Source organism: Populus nigra, chromosome 1 (assembly GCF_951802175.1).
Source record: "Populus nigra chromosome 1, ddPopNigr1.1, whole genome shotgun sequence".
NCBI classification, from domain to species: Eukaryota; Viridiplantae; Streptophyta; class Magnoliopsida; order Malpighiales; family Salicaceae; genus Populus; species Populus nigra.
Window position 1 is genome coordinate 41,909,750 of NC_084852.1, and position 15,736 is coordinate 41,925,485.

Genomic DNA, 15,736 nt, shown 5'->3' on the forward strand with positions numbered 1-15,736 from the left:
CTCCAAATGCCCGCTCTACATCCTTTCTTGCAGACTCTTGCTTACTTGCAAAATATTTTCTCTTTGCTCCTAATGGCCTTGGAATTGTCTTAACAACAATTAGGATAAATCCCATCTGCTAAATAGTATCCCATTGTATATTCATGCCCATTAATTGTATAATTGACAGGAGGAGTACGACCTTCAGCAAGTGCAGCGAAGATAGGTGACCGATCAAGAACATTAATATCATTTAATGATCCAGGCATTCCAAAAAAGGCATGCCATATCCAAAGATCTTGTGAAGCCACCGCCTCTAGAATTATAGTTGGTTCACGACAATGACCAGTATACATCCCATGCCATGCAATTGGGCATTTCTCCCATTTCCAATGCATACAATCAATGCTCCCTAACATCCCTGGAAATCCACGCTGCTCTCCAATTGATAATAATCGACAAACATCGGCCTCGTTTGGTGCCCTTAGATACCAATCACCAAAAACTTCTACGATTGCTTTGACGAAAGCTCTAAGACTTTCTATCGCAGTGCTTTCTCCAATTTGAAGATATTCATCAGTAAGATCTGCAGGAATACCATATGCAAGTATTCTGTGAGCTGCAGTTACCTTTTGAAGACAAGATAAACCAAGAACACCGAGAGCATCTGTCCTTTGTTTGAAATATGGATTATGAGCTTCCACTGCATTTGCAATCCGAAGAAAAAGATGACGACTCATCCTAAATCTTCTTCGAAATTGAGTTTCAGTGAATTTAGGATTTTCAGCAAAATAATCATTATATAACCTCAACTCACCTTCCTTTCTATTACGATTGACAATATTGTGGCCAAGAATAGAGCCACGATACCCTGTTCTCCGCCCTTGATTATTCGATTCTTCTTCAGCAACCACAGCAGCAACAACTTGAAAAGCAAACACAGGAGTGTCATCATCAAAATCAAAAGCATCATAAAAATTAAAATTAGAATGATTCATGATGAATTTTAATGAAATATATTTTTGATTGGAGAGAAAACAATGGAATGATGAGAAAAAATGTTAAGGTATATGAGAATATTTATAGATGGATTAGTTTTTTAAATTTTGAAATATTAAAATGTTGGCGGTAATTTTTTCAAAATTTGAAATTTTAAAATTTAAAATGGTGGCGGTAATTTTTTCAAAATTTGAAAATTTAAAATTTAAAATGGTAGCGGTCATTTTTTCAAAGCATGAATTTTTTTTTAAAAAATTGAAAATCAAATTTTAAAATATTGATGGTTTTTTCAAAGTTTGAATTTGAATTTACTTTTAAAAAATTAAATTTTTAACAGTAACATATAAAACTGAAAATTAAAAATAGTCATATAAATAAATTTTAAGTTTAATTTTAAATTATATTTTTTAAATTTCATATTTTTTCATTAAATTTTATATTATTTTTATAAATTACTCATATTTATTATATAATTAATAACATCATAATTATATTATATATAAAATATCTAAATTAGTTACATAATTATATAAAAATAAATTTAACATGAAATATATTAAAATATTAATGGCTTTTCTAAATAGCTTTTTACCATTGGAATGCATATAATCAAAAAAACTATATTTATATTATTTAAAAAGTCATTTTATCAATTTGTCTCTTCAATTTAGCTTTTTAGGTTGGAGATGCTCTAACCCACTCAATTCCCCTTGCAGACAGACAGCCACTCACCCAAAGAAGAAAAGATAGAAAATCAAAAATCCCCAAAGCCAAAATATATCCCCTCTTCTCTTCTCCCGGCCGTCAGATTTTCTTTTTCTCTCTCGGACGCCACCATCCACGCTCTTTGAAGCCCCGCTATCTTTCAAAGTTCAAACCGCCAGCTGACATCCTTCTCTCCATAGAAAACCACAAAGCAGCTCCCTAACCACCTCAAGCGCTGCCATTCCTCTCTCCACCACCGCCACCCATCTTCTTGTTGGGTAGTTTCTAGTTATGGCGTCTCGCGTGTTATCCACTTGCTCAATCACTCCCCCTACAAGATTTACCCATGCTTCTCCTGTGAAACTCTCAAACAAAGCATCATGGTTGAGGTCTAAAAATAGACGGATCAAGTGTGAGGCTGTTGGGGACAGCTCTCAGCCGGTTTATAATGGTGTTTATGGTCCCTGGACAGTTGAATCATCGGACGTTCGAGAGGTACTTTTTAATTTAAAAGTTGTAGTCTTTCCTCAAAATGAAAATTTAATGGTTTAATGGAATAGTAAAGGACTACTCCTGCATTAGATAAATGACAAAATGAAATCTGGTTTGTAGTGGTGTGCATTTATGATCTTTACTCATTCCCACTATGGAAAGAGTCTGATGAGGGCTGCGTTAAGGTGGAAGGGATGATAAAATTGAGTGATTTTGACTATTCAGTTTGGGCCATGTGGCTTGGGAAGACGGGAGGAGTACCAAGGTTCCTTTCCTCATAGGCAATTTTAGACGGGGCATAAGATTTCAACAAAACCTATCATTTCCACAGATTTTGGTGTGGTTTTGGAGTGGGGCGTGTTCCATGTAAGACTTTTTCTCTGTTCAGGAAGAGCACAGTGCATTTGTCCTTTTTTTCGGTGCCTTTAGTTTCCTTAAGAACCAATGCTGTGGTTCTGTTTAATTAATCATTTGCTGACGTGCATTGTTATTTTATAGTCTTGTTTTTGTTGAATCAAGATGCTGTGATTATGTCATCAAAATTGTGGAACTTTATAAATTGAGAGAAGGACAAGCTGTTTCATGCTAATTTGTCAATCTTGAATGCAGTCGTAACAGCATTGTGGTTTGAATTATTGGCTCTAGACATAACCAAATAAATTTAAATAATACTTTTCATAGATAGCTCTTTATTGAGGATAATGCGCTTGTTGTAACAGGTGATTTTATACAGATCTGGATTAGTTACTGCTGCTTCATCATTCGTGTTTGCTGCATCATATGCTTTTTTACCCAGCGACTCTCTGTTGAGTGAAATAATCAAACAAAATCTTGATTTATTATACACTCTTGGAGCTGGGGGTCTTGGCGTATCTTTGTTTCTTATTCATATCTATGTAACTGAAATTAAGCGCACTCTTCAAGCTTTTTGGGCACTGGGTGTTATTGGATCTTTAGCTACATGCACGAACCTTGCTCAACCAGCTGGTGAAAACTTGATACAATATGTTGTTAATAACCCAACAGCTGTCTGGTTTGTTGGTCCGCTCTTTGCAGCACTTACAGGACTTGTCTTTAAAGAAGGTAATATGGTTGTTATATTCTGTGCATACTCTGCTAGTTTGGGTGGTCACTTATGAATTGAATGCAGAATTATTTCAGGGTATTTACCTTTCAATTTTGTAAATACCATGGTCAAATGGGACACGCTTGGTGAAATTAAAATTATTACGGGGATATTTCCTTAAGAAGAAATTTACTTAACCACAATGCCCTCATTTTGCATAATGTATTGTATTCTATTCAATAATTCCTTAATAACGATACAGGGAAAACAAGTCAGTAGAAAATTGTTTCTTATTTCACCCGTGTCAAACTATTGAATGGAAATGGGCATTTTAATTTGCCATTTCCAATTATTTGTGTCAAAGTTCTTATGAGATCAGGGGGTTGGGACAAGAACAAAGAGAGGAGTGCAAAAAGAATTCGATGTGTTCAGCCCTTCAATCATGGAACTGCTTGTCAGCAAATAATAAATTGTCTTAAATGTGATATTTTCGTCCTTTCATTTTGATTATATCAGGATTTAAAGCTGCCTTTTGCCTCTTAGTATGAGTATGTAGTTTGTGATTTTTGTGTGTTTATTTTTATAGCTCATGATGCCATGTTACATAACTAGTTCCGAATGCTATGTATACCGAGTTATATGATTTTGTATTACAGGCCTCTGCTATGGAAAGCTGGAAGCTGGTATTCTTACATTCATTATACCCACACTTCTTCTTGGACACCTGGTATGCTTTTGGAAACATTCAGCATGCGATGAATATATTTCCCTTACCATGGTCAAATGGAAATATATTCACATGTTTTAGAAAGGATGTTCATTTTTTTAGAATAAGTCGAGGTTATTCTTATAGTCATCTTGTCTGCAATTTTCTAATTACTCGTTTTTCCTCTTTACAACCCTTGAAAGATGTTAGAAATTGCTTGAGATGTTGGAGATTGTTATTGCAATTACTCCTTGTTTTTCCTCGTTTCAACCCTTACAAGATATTAGAAATTGCTTGATAAAAAATTTTATTCTAGTTTTTCATCCTTTTTTTACGTCAATTTTTGGGCTAGATTTTGCTGGGGCTTGGGTTGGGGTAGAGGATGTTTGCTTGTCTTCATGATTATCTGAATATTGAACCTCAAGGAAGTACGTTCTGAGGTGTCCATGCAATTGATGATAGAGGCTGTTGTGAAAACCTCCTGCATGCTTCTGTATTTTGTTGTGTGCTTGTGTAGCACACTTATATTCCTGGGTTTTTGTATTCTATTTTTATCTAGATTTTGATGGCTGTCATCTGTTATAATGCAGACTGGTTTAATGGATGATGGAGTAAAACTTACACTTTTAGCTTCATGGATGGCCCTCTTTGTGATATTTGCCGGAAGGAAATTCACTCAGCCCATTAAGGTATGTTATTGGTCAATAATTCATGTTAATGTCGGATAATTGAAATGATTGGAGCACGCAGTGAATATCCATGGAATTTTCTGACGCTTTGTTATTTAATTTCAAGGATGACATTGGGGATAAATCTGTATTCATGTTCAACTCTCTTCCAGATGATGAAAAGAAAGCCTTGATCGAGAACCTTGAGCAACAAAATTAAGTCAGGAAATATAATTTATAAAGGATCGATTGTGAGCCAAACATGAAACCATGGTTTAAATAGAGGAAGGTTCAAGTACAATTTTGATCTTCCATCCCCTGTAATATGCTGTGATTAGATCAGAGTTAGTGTTCTGTATAGCATACCAGCTGGTTGTATTTATTTATTTTTTAATGTATTTCTCTCGTTTGTAAATGCCTTGATAGTTGTCACAGAAATTTGGATCCTGGAGACCAATAATCCTGTTCTTTGCAAGACTATCTAAAATGGTTTTGAATCTAGCTTGAAGCTTTGATAAAAAACAAGGCCTCTGCCAATGCCAACCCTTAAATGAGCCCATCGATTTTTTCATTCTTTTTTTTAAATAGACTCGGCTCTCTACCAGCGCTTGAATTCATGCCCTGGCGATGATATTACTCATGCCAGTGTAGGGCGCCATTGACAACCTGAAGCTCAAGCTTTTTTGGGGCATGCGAGGATAAAACGATGTATTGCCTCCAGGGCCAGGCCAGGTAGTCCCATTTCCATTGATCATCGTAATTAGAGAGGGTCGAGGCTTGGTCTGATAGAGGTAAGCTGGATATGCGAGTTGTGCACGGCTGAATGTCATTCATTTTGTACTGTTCCTAACTTCCACGTCTTCCATATCCAGACTGAAAGTGACTTAAGATTTGTAAGGTGCTTTGGCAATCACTTTGCTTGCACGTCTTAGTAATAAATATGTTTATATCCTGATTCAAGTCCTCATTGCTTCAAAATATTAAAACTCTGTTACTTGGGAGTATTGTTTTCATGTTTGGACTTGAACTAACTTATTCAAAAGTCAAAGAAACTTTAGTAATCAAATCCTAATTCAAGCACTCATTGCTTCAAAATATTAAAACTCTGTTACTCGGGAGTATTGTTTTCATGTTTGGACTGAACTAAACTTTAGTAACCAAATTGTTACTCTGTCCACCCCACAATTTTTTTTAAAAAAATTTCAGATGACGCGTTGTTTGATTTGCTCGGATTCCAACTATTATGGTGCCTAGAAAATTAAGTTCATGGCCTAAAAAAACCAAAAACTCATCTCATAAACCAAAACCAACCTGAAAATAAAAATCAAATCGAGTTAAATATGTTTTTTCATGAACTTTAAAGGTTAAAAAAACACCTAAAATGAACTCCCCTCATCAAATAGAACCATTTGATACAAATATCGATTGTTTTGGTGACGTAATCGGTGTCAACGATATTTTTCTCTTTCTACCGTCATAATCTGGCAACCTTTTTCTTTCCTCTCTCAACCAGAAACTAAAAAATACCAAAAATAAATTTGAGAAAATTGAGGCACTAGAATCGTATAATTTGCGTTTTTTTAAAGTTAGAGAACCAAAGTTTATATTTCCCAAAACTTCTGGCACGCCACTCATGTTTGACACCTTTTTCATTTTCATCCTTATTCCTCCACTTCCACCCTGACTAAGAAATTAGAAGTAATTGGCCTTAAATTAGGATCAAATCGCCTAAAATAAAAATTTGAGGACCAAAATGAATTGTCAAAAAATAAATAGTGTCATCCACAGTGTTTTGAGAGGGGTGAATAGTGTCGACTGCACATTGTTTACCCCATGCGTTTTAGTTTTTAAGTTAATGGAGATAGGTGGCTTTTACATTGTTCTTGGACAATGCACCTATCAAAATTACCTTCATATGTGATCGGCAACACTTTCTTTTATGTTATGCACATACATTGCTTTAGATAAAGTGTGCCTACAACATATAAATGGTTTTTTTAGCATAATTTCTGGTTTTTATTATCATCATTATCATCATTTAAAAAGACGAAGACGCGTATCCCATTTAGTTCCTTTATTTTCTACCTATAAATTTATTTGTTTTCAACATATAGGTATGCAACCCACACATTCTTACCCCATAAGTTTTTGGGTCAAGCTAGTATCTAGGGTACTTGGTTAATCTTCTGGTTTTAGCAATCTAATCAATTCATCTTTGGCGAGGCTTGTTGGATGAACATGGTTGATACCTGTAAAAGGTTATCACTTATATATTTGGGGACTTTGTGATGATTAAATGAGTATCATTTGAGAGAAAAACAATTATAATTTAGAAGAAATCCCTAAAATAGATATGTCATTTTTTATAAAGAAAAATTAAACCTCCTTTTGAAGGATACTTTTTTTTTGTAGTCCCTTTCGAACTCTTTATTGAAGAGAAAGGGTTAAAATATCAGCAAAATATCTTTGACTTATCAAGATAAAATATCTCTGACCTGTTAGGATAAAATATTTATGGCATGAAAAGAGCACAGACTCAGCGTTTGGCTGAGCCCAGAGATAGTGGAATGGAAACTCGCCAAACCTACATATGTTTGAGCTCAACACTTAGTTGAGCCTATAGATAATGGATTATTACCCTCCTTTTATCATTCTTTTGAAGGAAAAATCCAAACAAAAATAATAAATGTTGATCTAACAATAACCTCCAAAATCTTTGGGTTTTATATGCAAAGATTTCAAAGAGTCTTTGTTAGCAATAGATGAGGCGCCTTTTACCTTCCCTATGAGATCTTATGTGTCCCATATAAGACTTTTGGGATATCCTAGTATAGGTGGCTTGTCTTCACTGGGAAAATGTGTCTATTAGGAAATAAAATGGTGGCTAGCTTTCAATGAAGTAATTGTGTGGATTTTTTAGATTTATGATGACATGAAAGGTTATTCGTCTGACCGTGAGAACAAAAAGTTTATTTCTTTATAACCTTACCCGTTCTTGTTTGTGATTTTTTTGCACTTTCACTTTCTGTGATTTTTTTAAAAATCCGCTCCCGCAACAAGACCCCATGTCATCTCTTCTTTATTTCAAGAAAAGACCCACTTCAAACATTTCCCATTCTAAAACTTTTTACCTGAGTTTCTTTAAAACAAAACAAATGAATCCAAGAATGTTAGATCCATTTCTAAAAAAGACACTCTTATTCCTGACAAGGAGTTCAAGTTCCAACCAGAGCCTAAAAGAAGCAGTAGGGAAAAAGGATCCATTAGACTGGGTCCTAGGATAAGCGGGTATGCTATATTGACATCCTTATCTAGTGGGGAAGGGAAAAAAAAAATCCTCTTGTAGGAGTCTTTATCCTCCCGCTACCAAAGATACTCAGGAGAGGAGGTCTTACATGAGTCCCTTTCCTATCCCTATGAGAGATTTTAAAGAGAGATAAAGGTTGCCCCAAACTCTTAAAAATAACATCCCTAACAACGTAAATTCTATAGATGTAGAATTTATGGCCCACCACCAATCTGAAGAGTATGTGGCTCAGATGCTCGACTCTGCTGAGCATATTAGTAAGTAGACCTCAGGCTCTACTTAGAGTTATTTTGAAATTATTGCTCCCATCTGTATGTATATGATGGGGTATCCTTCCCTCTTCAAGAATTCACGAGGGAAGTGTTCTACTAATATTAACTGGGTCCAGGCCAGTTGCACCCCAATGAATGAACAATCATGTCCTTTTTTGAAAAAATTTATAGGATTGTTGGGCTCGAGCATACAATTAATGTTTTTAGAAGATGTTATTAATTTCTTTATTAACACCAAAGAAGGCAATGACTTGTGGTAGTTCTTCACCTTCTCCAACAGAAACAACAGTGCTATAAAGAACATGTTGGTTGGAAAGCAAATGCATGTTAAGAAGTGAAGGTGTAGATGATTGGTTGTGAGATTCATTAGGATAGTCAATCTTGAAGAAGGATTGTAACCCATCTAGAGTTGTTTCCACTACTAAAAGGTCCTCCTCATGAAGTAAATAATAAGCCTCGTTTGAGCTCGGATGAGAAAAAAAACTATGCTGTGTTGGATTCTGTTTTAGCTAAGTATGAAATCAATAAAATGGTCTAATGACACTACCACATCATTTTACAAGGTAGGTTGTTGCCCTCTTTTTTTTTCCTTGCTTCTGGCTTTTGTTTTGTTTTTATCTCTATAAGACTAATAGTTGAAGAAGGAGAAGCTTCAGCAAGGCCTTTTGGTGAAGTTTACCCCGGAGGTATTTGTCTCTTGCAATTAGTAAAGGCAGAGGTGGAAAGGTGATAGAGAATGTTAGTGAACTCCTCGCTCTTGAGGGTTCTATCTTTGAGAGGATAATGATGGGGGTCATTGCCCCTATAAATATTAGGGGTTGTGATCTTCCCCTAGCTAGAGAGGAAGTAAACCAGACTTCCCTTGCTGTGATTGCGAGTGTCACCACCCATTTCAAGAGGAGGAGAGTTTTTACTCCAGCAATAGCTCATGCTCCAACCCCATTAATAAAGGCTCTCAAGGTGTTATTTCCTCTACCTCTACCTTTTATCTTGTTGGTTCAGGAAGCAATAGTTATGACTTTTACTGGGGCTAACCCTGAGGAGTTTAAGGACATCTTTTCTTAAGTGGTTCTTGGCCGCTCACCCTTTGATTTTCCTATCCTGATGAAAGAAGAGAAGGAGGCCATGATTAGAGGAAAAACAGACCTCAAAGTGGTACGAACACAGGAGAGGATCCTCACTATTTCATTAGACATCTCCACGATGTCTGATGAAAGCTTCCACCCCTATTTGGTTTTAACTGGCCAAATGGATTTTAATATAAGGAGTTTTCTTGTTATTTTTTCTGTTTGATTTGGTTATTACCACTTTTAACAGTTACCCTTGGGGGACCTTCATAATATGCACCCACTTTTAGAAGTGTTGGGTAACTAAAAAGGGTTATGTGAGGGAGGTCGTTGTTGTGAACATGGCAAATCAAGTTGCCTTTGACTAACTACAAAGGAAAAAAATATGTTGTGGAGGCCGAACTGTAAAGCATTAAGGTGGTTTATTTCATGCTGAAAGACCAAGCATATGACTTTGCCCTTAAGCTGGGCTCTAACAAAAATTCACTCGAGGCCACCCATAACTAGTTGGTTCCCCTAAGATATGAGCTTTTTGAAGTAAGGACCTCCCAAGCTAGTCTATGGGGTTGAGCTTGCTGCTACCAGGAAAAAGGCTCACTGTTCCCAAGAAAAGTTTGAGGCTTTAAGGGACTCTTTTAAGGAGTTCTAAGAATGTTTCAGGGGGTCGATAACTTTGATTGAGATTATGAGAGACAAGATATTCCTCACAATATCCAACATGTATTTCTTTGTCTCTCAAAGGAAATGTATGTGGATTTTAGTGCAGCCTTCTATCCGGTCCTAGCCCTTGATTTCACAAACATATTCCCGGCTAGGGCCTCTGTAGCCCAATAGGGAGAGTACCTAGCTAAGGAGCTTGAGCTAGATCTTTAGACCCCTATTTATGTATGTATACATATTTTTTTTAAATAAAATTCATTTATCTTAATAATTATTTTCATAAATCCGAAGTCTTTGTGTAGAAATTTTATTTGGGTCCAACGTCTACACTTGACAAAACATTTCTAGGTCTAACAACCATACTTAGTTAAGCATTTCTGGGTCCAACACCCATGCTTTGTTAAAAGTTTCTAGCATTGAGCAGTGAATCATCTTACTTTAATAGAGTTTACAAGGGAGCCTTCTTGGAACTAAAAAGAGGTGTCATTTTTTGATATCCTTTTATCAGTTCAGATGTATCCGTTGTGGATTGTTAAGACGCCTCTAGGTGGGAAATTATGTTGAGAAGCTTTAAATTTAATTCCTAGGAGAACAAAGCTTCTTCGTTGAGGAAAGGTTTATCCCATCATTGGAGAATTATATTATTGCACTAAGAAGACCATGTCAATCGTTTCAAGGTAAACTATGTCGTAGCACTAGGAAGACATCCATTCCTTCTAAAGTAAATATGTTATTGAACTAGGAAGAGTGAATCCATCCTATTCTTGAAAGGTTAAGAGCTTGTGCCCTGGGAAGATTGTATCCATCCCTGTTGTTAAGGTAGTGTCCATCTCATTCTTGAAGAGATATGCGAACACACTAGAAAGACTATGCCAATTCCTTTCAAGGAAAATTATGTCGTAATACTAAGGAGATATTTATTTCTTCCGAAGTAAAGATGTTACGTACTAAGTAGAGTGAATCTATCTCATCCTTGAAAGGCTGAGGGGTTTGTGGCCTAGAGAGAACCTAAAGAGTATAAAGCATCTTTACCTTGAATGACTTAATCATTGACCATAATACATTTTTATTTCTCATTAAGGTATAATTAATAGAATAACAATATAATTTCAACCCTAAAGAGGGGAGGGGATGGTGTTTCTCTAATAAAGGTTTTATCGGTGGTCGTCAAATATACTCTTTCTATATCAACATAATTCTTTGGATTGTTGTGAAAGTATGAATAATGAACAAGAAGGCAACCCCAATACTCAGGGTTAATCTACCTTGCCAGGTTTGGAAACCTAGATGAAGTCCTCAGCTTGCAATAACTCTTAAGGTTATACGGTTTGAACCAATATTTTATTAGTACTCATTGAAAGCTTTTCAAAACCTTAAGGCTCAAACTCTGATGTTGATTAGGGTTAGTAATAGCCCGCCTCTTGAAAGAGTGATCAAAGGCTTTTAGATTAGTTCCTTGTAAACAACGCTACTAATAAGGTTTATGTTTATCCCATGGGCTTATAGTCCAAGCTAATGTATGAGATACTTGATTAATCTTCTAGTTTTGACTTGTCAAGATAAAATATCTATGACACGAAAAGAATACGAGTTCAACGCTTGGCTGGGCCTAAAAATGACGGGTCTAACAACTTACTAAACCCATATATGTTTGGGTTCAACACTTGACTAAGCTTAAAGATAGTGAGTCTAGTGGTTCGTTAAACCCATATATGTATGGGTTTAACACTTGGCTAAACCTATAAATTAAGATTTGTTATCATCTTTTTGATCATTCTTTCGAAGAACTTAGCCAAATAAAAATAATAAATGCTGATTCATCAATATATATATATAGTTTGAAACTAACATTACAAGTTTCATTTTTTTTCTCATTTGCGGATGGGAATGTTACGAATGGCATGTTTTATTTTTATTTTTTAATTAGTAAGCTATTTTCGATTTAGGAATGTTAAATTATTTCCTTTTTTTTTCTCAGTCAATAAAGATCAAGTTCATGCATAACATTTTTAACCGATATCTGAAAAGCAGTCAATTACACTTTGGAGGTCAAGCACTCATTTGTTCAAAATATTGAATGGAAAAATATCATTGACCGTGGAATTTTACCCTAGCTTTCCAATAAAAATAGGTCTCCTAATCAACCAGACATCCAATTAAAATACCATTTTGTGGAAAAATATCATTGACTGTGGAATTTTTTAATTCGTAAGCTTTTTTCAATTTAAGATTTTCTTTTTCTTTTTATTTTTGTGGTTTTAAGTAATATTTTCCGTATTATATGTCTAGTTTTCTCTAACATTACTCATAAATCTATTAAGACTGCAACAATAATCTGGTTCAATTACTTTTTTTTTCCTCTTCTCTGGGAATACATATACAAAGGGAAAAAAGGGGAAAAAGAAAAATAAACAAAAAGAGGAAAGAAGAAGAAGAAGATAGAATTTTTCTCTCTTCTAACGAGTTTCTGACTTTGGCCTTTGCCTCCTTTAATGTAAATGGAGAGATAATTAAGGAAAAGTATTTCTATCTTGATGCTTTAATCCTTCGTTGAACCTCCTTCTCCAACTCGTCTAAGCCTCCTACCTCTTCTAGTTCCTGCACCACGATGCAAATCAATTTCTCCAGTAATGCTCCATTTTTCTTGTCTTCTAAATCAATTTATCAAAAAAATAAAAGAAGAAATTAATCCGAGAAGAGGATATGAGCGCTCACATAAGGTCCCAAAAACAGCCCATAAGGAACCCCATCGAATTTGTCTGCGTGGTGAAGCTGTCACAAAAACACAGCAGCAGCAGCAGACAATCAATACTCTCTGGTAAAATAGACTAGAAAATGATATATTATGTGCATGATAGCGCGGATATAATTAGGGTATTTTGACGTGGCCTGTTTTCAAAGTACATTTGGTTGAAAAAGAATTAAATATCGTTGAATAAAACAATTTAATAACTCTTAAAATGAAAAACATTTTAATTTTTTACACAATTATTTTATTTTACTTGGTGAGCTGCAGCCACTCTCCTGAGGTAAGGAACGTTTGCAACGGGCCCTACTGGGAATCTACGGTGGACAAGACCGTCGTGTACAAACATGTAGGCCATCCCAAACACTGTAATTCCAAGACCCTGTGGAAAATAAATAAAAAGTAAAAAAACTACTCCATAAACTAATACAGCAAGAGTGTCCAAAAAAAACACAAAAACGTGTCAGAAAGAAGAAACAGCCGCCGCCGCCGCCTTCGCCTTGGGACAAATACTTTCAAAGACAAGAAAAGACTTGGCTAAAATTGAAGAAATTTAGAAAACCGACTTCTGTAAGCAGAGAAGAGAAAGAATGGACTCACTCACCGCACCGAAACAGAGTCCAGGAAGAAGGCCTTTGTTGAAGAAACCATAGGAAAAGAGTGCAATCGCTGGAACGGCATTTATTACTGCGAAAACGTCGTTGAGTTCGAAGGGACCGTTCCTTGGTCTATGATGAGACTGCAACCATTATCAAGGTTATTTTTCATAACTTATTATCGTACGTGCACGTTTCTTCTTTCTTGTATTCAAAATGCCTAACCTCGTGCATATGCCACAGCGAAGCATGCCACAACGCCCTATGAGCCCACCTTGCCCAAAACTCCATTCCAACCTAGGATACCAACAAGGCCTGATCACATTTCTTTTTCTTAAAGTAGTGATCGCAGAAATAGACTAAATGTCCTCTAACTGGGAAGCCGAAGCCACTAATTAGTTGATAATTATCCAAACCTTTAAGAAATCGAAACATTTCATCTTTCGAATAAATGGGTTCACAAATGAATTCTACAAATTCAATCGTTTCGAAAAATCATAACAGAATTCTCGATCGAATTAGCAATATATATTTCTTAGTTGATTATTACCTTGTACTAATAGACAAGTAAAGATCCTCTATAGAAGAAACAGTAAAATAAAAACAAGTTACCACAGCTCCCACGGACAGAGCAAATGTACCGAAGATTTCCAGCAATGGAACCTCTCCACCCTATTTAGAAAGCAATGGAAAATTAATCAATACACAAAATTAAACCTAGATTACTTTGAGAGTTAGGGAAGAAGTAACAAAGCACTCAAATATCAGCAATAAGTAACTCTATTTTATTAACGTACCTCCATTTGCCATAAGAATCTGTAATACACAGCCATGGCAGCCATTGAAGTGATACCAACACTAGACAAGACAGCAGCAACAAGGTAAGTATATCTCTCTGATCTCTTTGTTGCTAATCTCTCCTCCACACGTGAAACCGCTTTGACATCATCTAGATCCGGTACTTTGTCATCATCTTTGACCTCAATAGAATCCTCTGCTCTCTTCTCCACGACCGAACATGAATTCAAATTCCTGTTATTTCTCCAATATTCAAAACCCTTTGGTTTGAAATGAGTTGATATTATTAATGAACTGGGTTTATATTCTAGGAGAAAACTTTGGCGAGAACGGTGGGTTACAGAACTTGGAGTCATTGATATTGAAGTAATACTTGCCATGGAGTCGTAGCTTGAGACTCGAGTGTAGTGATCTTTATGCAGAATGTTAGAGCGAGAGAGAGAGAGAGAGAGAAGCTATGGTAGACTAGGAAAATAAGTAGCATCATATTTATGGAGGTGAAACAAAGAAATGCAAAATTTTAGGTTTCTGTTGCTGGTCATGTTTTTTTGGAATGAAAAGAGAATACCATCTAGCTAGCTAGCTAGCTAGTCATGAAGAACACTTCGACGACATTTCTTCTGTTTTTATGAGGTACAAGTTAGGTCATAGTCATAGATTTTCCTTTTCTTTTTCCTCCTAATCTAGGCATCTCAACTTACTTACTCAATTTTTAGGGAGTATTAACAATTTTTTAATATTTATTAACTTATATAATTCTTAATTTATTTTATTAAATTCACCCCCAACTTTTTATTCTTTTGACGGTGAAAAAGCATGCTGACAGCACCTGAAATTTTTTTGCGTTTGAAAGAAACTTTTGACTAGATCACAGAAACCTGACTAGAAGTATATAGAACCTTAAATATTTAAAATTTGGGCCAGCCAGCAATAACTGATATTGAAGCCCAGGCCTTTCCTTTGCTAAAACATTCAAATTATGTTCCCATCCCTCGTACACGTGGCTAGCCTTTCCTCTGCTCTTGGAACTTTGAGAATTCAGCCCATTGGAGCCGTTGGATACATGCATAAGAAATTATTTGGAGCCCAATAAAATAGAGCACCGCTGACAGGCCCAAAGCAACTCTTTGGGTTAAGAGGTCATATCTTTGGACACTATGAAATTTTGAATAGCCTAAACTCTAATAAAGGCCAAAAACGTAAATGGCATATAATGGGCTTTTGCTCAATAATTAGGAAGCGCAACGTTTTTTTAGCTCCTCCTCCCTATAAAACTTTTGGATAATATTATTAAGCTTAATATAACTTTGATGAATTAACATGATAGTTTGTTGACTCGGTCTCGAGATGAGTTAGTTTTCAAAGTAAATCCGGGTGGAAGTTGATCTAGCATGGCCTAGCCCGCCTGACAGATGTACCTATGATTAAGTTGATCTAGTCAAAATTAATTTTGATTTATTTTTTAAAATAAAACAACATCAATCTAATATTAAAAAAACATTGAAACGATGATGTTCTGGATTTACCCGTCCAACCTGCGATCTAAATCATAACCCTAACTAGTTTTAATAGCCTTGCCTTTTGAAATACATGTTTTAATTTAATTAAATGATTATAAAAATAGATATTTATATGAAAGACAACAAATAAAATTATTGAAGAAAAATTTATTTAT

The 15,736-nt window shown here is 35.5% G+C and overlaps 3 protein-coding genes across 3 annotated transcripts; 1 reads left to right on the forward strand and 2 right to left on the reverse strand.

Moving 5' to 3' along the window:
• Positions 1-89: 89 nt before the first annotated feature.
• LOC133682094 (uncharacterized) lies at positions 90-1,925 on the reverse strand. Its single transcript, XM_062105361.1, has 3 exons — positions 1,868-1,925; positions 797-904; positions 90-682 (listed from the first exon to the last, which is right to left on the reverse strand). Exons 1-3 carry the CDS (start codon positions 1,923-1,925, stop codon positions 90-92), a joined length of 759 nt encoding a protein of 252 aa, XP_061961345.1.
• Positions 1,679-5,030, forward strand: LOC133685133 (uncharacterized). Its single transcript, XM_062106881.1, has 5 exons — positions 1,679-2,178; positions 2,895-3,258; positions 3,898-3,968; positions 4,538-4,636; positions 4,743-5,030. The coding sequence occupies exons 1-5, from the start codon at positions 1,975-1,977 to the stop codon at positions 4,833-4,835; spliced, it is 831 nt and encodes a 276-aa protein (XP_061962865.1). The 5' UTR covers positions 1,679-1,974; the 3' UTR covers positions 4,836-5,030.
• A 7,227-nt stretch (positions 5,031-12,257) lies between these two features.
• LOC133681128 (beta-carotene hydroxylase 2, chloroplastic-like) lies at positions 12,258-14,700 on the reverse strand. The gene is made up of 7 exons (XM_062104262.1): positions 14,061-14,700; positions 13,876-13,935; positions 13,489-13,560; positions 13,272-13,406; positions 12,924-13,049; positions 12,637-12,693; positions 12,258-12,519 (listed from the first exon to the last, which is right to left on the reverse strand). The coding sequence occupies exons 1-7, from the start codon at positions 14,439-14,441 to the stop codon at positions 12,448-12,450; spliced, it is 903 nt and encodes a 300-aa protein (XP_061960246.1). The 5' UTR covers positions 14,442-14,700; the 3' UTR covers positions 12,258-12,447.
• Between the last annotated feature and the right edge of the window lie 1,036 nt (positions 14,701-15,736).